We start from the raw sequence: 7,828 nt of genomic DNA, 5'->3' as shown, positions 1-7,828 counted from the left end.
TCCTAGATGTCGTGGTATTGTGCGGTTTACTCAACAATTTATAACATGTAAAGATGTAACTAAAAATACGTATAAAAATGTCAAGTGGTTTGCAAACACTAGTACAGATTGTATAAGTAGTGCGCCAGAATATGAAACTTAAAGGCGGTAAAATGAATAAAAAGGTATAGAAAAAAACGCATGTTTCGTGACAAATTTATCTCGGTTTCATTTTCATGACGAGTACTCCTGTGGTATGAATGGTAAAGACAAAAAAATACCCCATGGTGTTTGCGTTTTATCAGCAGCTATAAACAACACTGGGACATCGTGTGCGTCATGTGATTGGCATAAGCGATATAAAACCAGCGCACAATACGAAGGGCATATTCATAAGACAAAAAAAAAACAGAAAGCAGAGAAGGTACACTTCCTCCAGCGTCCGGGTTCTGCACGTACATCATATATATAGTACAACTGTTGTAAGTACTGTTGCTCCTGTTAATACGTTTTGCCAATTGCATGCAAATCTAAAACTATTTTTGCGGCGTTAACGATAGAACGAGTAGACAAGTTAAAAAAAAGTTATTTTAGAATTTTAGAGGGTTTGGGGTGAAAGGTGTAGAAGTTTTCGAGGAAATTATTATATTTTTATCTCTACTTTTTATTCAACAAAAATGTTTTTATCAAAGCAATTCTTTGTTCTCCATCCAATTGTACCGAAGAAGGGTGCTGATTGCGTGTATGTCTATAGTATTTCATAATGAGGAGCTTAAATCATTCGTAATAAAAGGCGTGGACCGCCCAGGAGGATGAAAAACGTGGGCTTTGTTCAATGTGCGCTCTGCTGTGCGGCTCCTAAGACTATGGGACATACTCTACAGTACGCACAAATCTGAGAGTCCGGGAGTTTAATAAAAATGCTGAAGAGAACGGGTCTCCACTCAGTCATAATATGCAGAGTACTGCGCCAGAAAAAATGTTTTACAGAACAGAGAAGATTTTTTGTCCGTTGAAATACCCAGTTTAAGAAAATAGATACTAAATTAGGATTATTTCGTCTCCGATTTTAAAATAATTATATTCTCATATGATATAATCTATAGACAATGGTCGAATTTTAATGGAAGGGCTTTTGTGTTTTGCGCGGCAGCACCTACTCAGTGATCAAATCATGTCTTAGTTTGTCTGATTTCTATTGAGGTTGATGCCTGTTCAGTATGGGAATAAACAGTATACAGTATAGAATTGGTAAAACTACAGGAAGTGGGGCGCGATGTGTTTTAATCAGTCATTAGTTTCTAGCTAACGTAACAATTATGGCTCGATAAACTTTAGAAATCAGTAATTTGGATAAAATAAAATTACTCTTATATAATTAAGAAGAGTCCTCAAAATACCTTCCTCTTCCATTCTATAGTGTTATAATCTAGGAAAAAACATTGAAAAGCAATCTTTTTCTTTTCCTTGTGTTCTAGCATTTTTCTGACTACCAATACCCGACTGCCAGTACCTTGTTTTGGGGGAAGAAATGATGACTACTACGACAACTGATGTAAGTATGGTGTCTAAGCCAGCATTGTTTAACACGAATATCCTTCCTGGAATGTGTTATGGAATATGTAACAGACAGCAAGTAGTCCTTATTCTATAAATCTGAAACCCTAATCACTCAATGTCTTTTTTAGCCTGAAGGTGAAAAGGTAGCTTCTACCATCAAAGCTTCGTGGTTCGCAATGTGTGCTATTGATTTGGTGGCTGATCATTGGTTACAAAGTAGAAGTAATGTGTAGAAGAAAAGACTTCTTAAGGATACCAAAAAGCTATTTGAAGTACAGAATTATTGATGTAAGTACAATTTGTAAGGGTGACATGAGCCTATCTTTTTATTTTCATACTAATCTATTAGTACTCTATACTGTTTTGACAGGAATCTAACATGGCAGTGTGCATACTACTGTACAGTACTGTATATGTGTTGAGAAGGCAGTCACTTTCATTCCCCACAGTAGCTCTGGCTCCTGTAAGCCTAACTCAGTCCTTCCTGAAAATACGGACAGGTATCTCAGCAGAAGTAAAGAGAATAATGCTTAAGTTTTGGTCGCAAAATAAGTGAATTGTATTCCTTTAAGATATAGCTGGAGTAGTATACTGTGGTACCTACAGTACTGTATTTTTTCTGCAATGGCAGAAAATGTCTCTGCCTTTTGCTTGCAAGGGTATAGCAAAATGGAAAGATCAATAGTGTAGAATTTCAAAAAGCAGTATAATGCAAGTATTTATTGCAACCAATGCAACTCTTCTTTGTTTGTATATGCCATGTATTTGGCAAAACAATTATATATTCTTTATACTTACATCCTCTGATTCACATTGGGACTGCCCAAAGATGTCAGTATAAAGAAGTCAAGACAAAAGCAATGCAAGTGAAAAAAAGATTTAATGTTTTTTGCTTTCTTGATGGGTTTAAGACTAATGAGTAATGCAGGTACTGTATCAATTTTGGGACTGTTTTGGGGATTATAGTTTTAAATAGGAAGCTATGTTTAGAGTTACACAGAATTCAAGATAAAACAATAACATAAAACATATAATAAATGCTCATTAATGTTTTAATGTTATAGTGAATAGTGGACGCACATGCACTTAATTTCCTGTAGTGTTTTTAGTTTTTTTCTGTTGCCTTCCTTCAGGTCTGTTTGTGGTACAGTAGCTCCTGTGTCAGAGTTATTTTTATAATTAGCGTTCTATTCCTGTGAAACAAATCAAGATCAGAAAAGCAGTTAAGAAGCTGTTGCATTTCAGAATATATGACAGTCAATGGTGGCAGAATATATATATTATAGCACTCTCTGGTTTACGTGGGTATGCACCCTTGCCACTGCCACCCCAGGTCAGCCCCCACCGCTAGGGACTCAAACCCAGTCCTCCGGCATCAGTCAACAGAGAAGCAGCCAGCTGAGCTAAAGTGAGATCTCCCGTCAGCCTGGCGGCTGAGGCCCCTGCTATTCACAGGGAAGGGTGGTGACGTCACTGCGCTGGCAAGCCGGCTCGCACAACCTGCAATGGCGGCCGCATGTGTTACAATATATATCTTTGTGCAGATAGACTGTACATGTGATCTGCACAGAACAAGTAGAAGTGAATTGCACACACAGAAGTGAAAAGAAAAATGAACAAAACATTTTCCTGGGAGCTTTCTTGAAGTGTGTGTAGATCACCTCTAGAAGGCTCCACAGGCAAACCATTATTGTCTTTTTACTTTTCATTGTGGAATTAACCTCTGTACTGTATGTCCCTGTACCTACTTACTGTATCTGTCTTGTAAGGTATATATCTTTATTCTGTCATTTCACAACATTGCAATGCAGATCTAAATAGACTTCAAATATAAAGTCAAAGTTAACAACCATGGACAGTATACTGTAGATACAATATATAATAGGAATTAATGTCAATTAACCCTTACTGTTTCATTACACTTAAGAGAGTGCAACCATCTAAAGAGACTTTTGCATGGTCTAAATCAAAATTAGTAGTCATGGGCAGGTGTTTCATCTTTACAATTAGTGCTCATCAAGGAGACTAGTGAAATGGAAACATCTTACAAAGAATACCTATAGGAATTATGTTTTTTAAAGACAAATTGAAAGTCTCTTCAAACAGTTCTACTCCCCACTCCTTCAGCAAGAGCAAATAAATGATAAACTCCATAATGCATAAAGAATGGATTGTGGCTGCACTTTTTAAGTGATTTTCAGGCATTTTAAAATTTAATCAGAAGGTTTATACAAATAAACATCAATTATATGAATTGGCAGCCGCTCATTTTAATGTCAATGTCTTGTTATTGTGTTGCTTGGGTACAAAAATTCCCCATTTTAACAGTCGAGCACTCACTAAATTAATAATTTAGGTTATGTGTATTCCTTTGTGCTGTAACCGTTGCTAAGCAATCAGACATGCGTAACGTAGAAAAGAGGGATGTGGTAAAGACCGTGGGTTTTTTTCAAGCAGTGCACCTGAGTGAAGGGGGAAGAGTGGATAGGGGAGATGAGTTTGTCAGAGGGTACTGAAGAATGTACCCAGTGCCTGATGTCACAACTATGCGATGAAAGAAGCTGTGGCGACCTATCCAGACATTTACAGTTACTGTAGCTTAGTAAAAGTAACCACTTGCACGTGGGTGGGCCACATCTAATCTGAACACGAGATAAACATTTGTTTTTCCATTTCTAACTGTAATAGTGAAATTCATTGCTGCAGTAGTTTCCTTTGTTTGCAGTCTTGTACCTCGGTAGACTCTCTTGGTAACATTTGCAAAAAAAATTTGCACTGCACTTCTGTTGATAATCAGAAGGAGTTAGATATACCAAACGTTGTTTTTCTAACAGTCATGAGGAGTTACACTCAGTAACAAAAATAACAAAAATACTTACATTTAACATCAATGTAACAAATCAACATTTCTATTTTTGCGCTTGTATTTTAATCATTTAATTATGAATAAATATCCTCTTACACATTTACTGTATACACACCCTCTCGTGATGAGTAGTTGTGCGCATGATCAAAACTAAATGCCAAGCTGAGGTTTTGGTTAGTAACGACTGTTAATGTAGACAAAATGTTAGTGATTTCAGTCATAGCTATCAGTCAATCATTCTGATTTGAGTCATTCTAGTTTCTTTCTAGTGTGAGTAACGGTAGTTGACCACAAATCTTTAACACAGTTAAGAATGACTAGACAGTTGAAAAATGTGCAGGAAATACCCTGCTGTTCACACATACTTAATCAGATTGTTGGGATACAGAGCGATGAGAATCACGCTAAGGAGAAACTGATAACAGTCCTATGATTTAATTTGCTTACAGAACATTGTAAAAATTACTGTATGATTGTCCGCACAAAATGTGCAGTCAGAAAAGTTTACAAAATCAGAATTTATTTTAGGTGGGAGTCAATATCCCGCACATCTTAATTTATTTATGTGATTATGAGAAGGGCATATAATGTTCTTTGGCTAAGGGATGACGAACCTATGAGAAGGAAGAAGTCAGAACCTCCCATATAGAATAAAATGAAGGAGGACGTCTAAAGACACTGTTGGCGATGCTGGAAATATAGTAGGAATGCAGGCAAGGAAGATTTAATGACACATATTTATAAAGAGGTGCTGAAAGTTGTCTTCTCTTTCATGCTTGAATCCTGAACTCCATTAAAAGTGTCTAAGAGGCATACGGGGTAGATGTCTTACACACATTGAGTACATTGAGTGCAGAGTTATGGAGGCTACCGTGCACTGTATGTACTGTAATAAAAATGAAAGGAAGAAAAACTTCTTAAACAAAAGAGTTGGAAATCATAGCTATTTTTGCAGCTAAACTTTTCTGAGAAAAGGTAGGCGATGGTTGTTTCTACCCACACAGACATTCATATCTTGTACTTTTGTATTTCAGTTTTTTTCAACCGATTATTATGACGATGGAACCACGCCTGAGGACATCCCAAGTGGCATGTGTGACAAGAGTCGCGTCAGGGCATTCCGTGGATACTACGAACCCCCACTGTACTGGATAATTTGTCTGCTTGGAGCCGTGGGCAACCTGCTGGTTGTTGCTATATATGTGCACATAAAGCACAGACTGAAGACAATGACAGACATGTATCTGTTGAACCTGGCCATTGCTGATCTGTTGTTCCTGTTCACACTTCCCTTTTGGGCATCAGAAGCCACCAGCGGTTGGAGCTTTGGGACTGTGATATGTAAACTTGTGTCCGGCATGTACAAAATTAACTTCTTCAGCAGCATGCTCTTACTGACTTGTATCAGTGTTGACAGGTACATTGCTATTGTCCGAGCTGCAAAGTCACAGAACTTCAAATTCAGGCAATTCTGTTACAGCAAGTTGGTGTGTGTTGGTGTTTGGCTGTGCGCTATAGCCCTTTCTTTGCCAGAGTTGATTTTTGCCCAAGACAAAAAAGACTACGATGGCAAAGAATCTTTCTGTAAAATGGTCTATCCAAGCGTTGATAACAATTCCACCAAAATACTTGTCCTTGCCATCCAAATCAGTGTAGGCTTTTGTATTCCTGTTGCTGTCATGCTGTTCTGCTACGCTGTGATTGTGCAGACCCTTCTGCAAGCTAAAAATTTTGAAAAACACAAAGCGCTGAGAGTCATATTGGCAATTGTAGCTGTCTTTATTCTTTCCCAGCTTCCGTACAATGGCGCTTTGGTAGTTAAGGCCATAGACGCTACCAATGTCACCATCACTGACTGTGACCTCTCCATGAAGTTTGACATTGCACATCAAATAATGCAGAGCTTGGCATACATGCACAGCTGTTTGAATCCAATCTTGTATGCCTTCATTGGTGTGCGATTCAGACATGATCTGGTAAGAATCTTTAGGTTAATGGGCTGCGTGAGTCAGAACACAATGTACAAATGGTCCTCCAGTTCCAAACGTACAGGGTCAGAGACTGAGCTCTCAGGTCCATTATCATTATAGTTTCCCACTCAAAGTTTATCGTGAATATTATGGTGTCTGTCCTGACACATGCTGTTGTCCTGAAAGAGCTAGAAATGTAAAGCTCTCACTCAGGTCCTGCAATTTGTTTGACTGGTCTGAGTCAAGCACATCTAAGCTGAGATACAAAAAAAGATGAGACATTTGTATATGAGAATTTTATGCTTCTGGGTGAACTTTCCTGAGTTTTAGGTGTCTGGAATAACTTGTCAGAAAGCATAAAACAGGTGTCAAAGGACCAGAATCCTGTAAGGGTTAATTCAGTATGAAATCGACCAATCTAACTACTATCAACTATTGCTGTTTAGATGGCTGCTTATAAGAATTAAGAAGTCACTGCAGAAGCTCTTTATAGCCTGATCAATACTTTACTTGAATCAAATACAAGTGAATACAGTGAATCAAAAGTGGGTGTGAATGCTCTCATGTTGTTATTATGTCATGTATAGGCTATAGAAAGATATACAAGTTTAAAAGAGCATACTTTTTAGGAGTGAGTAACAAATATTTCTAGAGGTATTGAACAGGTGTTTAAACAGAACAGTTAAAAAAAGAACAGCATTAATTCAATTTTACTGATGTTAAAGGATGAGTTCTTTTATTTTTTATTTTTTGTATTATTATGACTTTGTAACTGCTCTGTCTGGTCTTTCCATTGCCTTGATCTAACAATTATTTAATGTATGATTTTCTTCTATGTACTGTACAGTATGGGTACCCAGGACTTAGAATTATGTGAATAGTATTTCTCTTCATTAGTCTGAAATTTGTAGATAACACCACTTAAAAAACTGCTTCTTTATAATTAAAAACATGATAATTTTTACATACTTTCTAACACTGTTTTCTTTAATTCCATCTCAGTGTATCAAAGAAATCTAAAAATCTATTCTTTTGAAAATTCATGATCAGTTGAAGTTTTCTTTTAGCATCAGACAACACACATAGAAGCTGATATACCCAGATAGTCAGACATTTGGATTACATCTGTTTAACTTCTAGTTCAGCTTCATTGAATTTCTTTAAATGATACTTCTTGTATTCTATGATATGTATGTGTTGTTCAGACCTAAAGATGCCAAAAAGAGTAAGTGAAGTTTGCACCCTTAGTTCTGACATCGACACAAGCATTATGACCACCAGCAATTTTCTCCAAATTTCACAACCAAATTTTTGATTTAGAACGATTTTGCACTCAACATTCACTTCATATGATATTTATAAATATCTGAAACTTTACTCATCCATGGGAAAAGTTACAGTTAAAATATGAGATAAATATAATAGGGGTAATAGTGTCGTAGTGCTGGGGCCT

General features: G+C 36.9%; 1 protein-coding gene across 1 annotated transcript; it reads left to right on the top strand.

Annotated features, from left to right (window-relative positions):
* The first annotated feature begins 342 nt into the window (after positions 1-342).
* LOC148832994 (C-C chemokine receptor type 9-like) lies at positions 343-7,337 on the top strand. Its single transcript, XM_088919320.1, has 3 exons — positions 343-461; positions 1,458-1,534; positions 5,440-7,337. Exons 2-3 carry the CDS (start codon positions 1,511-1,513, stop codon positions 6,493-6,495), a joined length of 1,080 nt encoding a protein of 359 aa, XP_088775446.1. The 5' UTR covers positions 343-461; positions 1,458-1,510; the 3' UTR covers positions 6,496-7,337.
* Positions 7,338-7,828: the final 491 nt, after the last annotated feature.

The sequence above is a fragment of the Atractosteus spatula genome, chromosome 6 (assembly GCF_055471065.1).
Source record: "Atractosteus spatula isolate fAtrSpa1 chromosome 6, fAtrSpa1.hap1, whole genome shotgun sequence".
NCBI classification, from domain to species: Eukaryota; Metazoa; Chordata; class Actinopteri; order Semionotiformes; family Lepisosteidae; genus Atractosteus; species Atractosteus spatula.
This window is presented reverse-complemented; position numbering and strand designations above follow the sequence as displayed.

What these genes read in the sequence shown, in the direction of transcription:
- LOC148832994 (XM_088919320.1), top strand. Translation starts at nt 1,511, where the DNA reads ATGATGACTACTACGACAACTGAT. An exon ending in TGACTACTACGACAACTGAT is followed by an intron (nt 1,535 to 5,439) that starts GTAAGTATGGTG and finishes TTTGTATTTCAG; the next exon opens with TTTTTTTCAACCGATTATTA.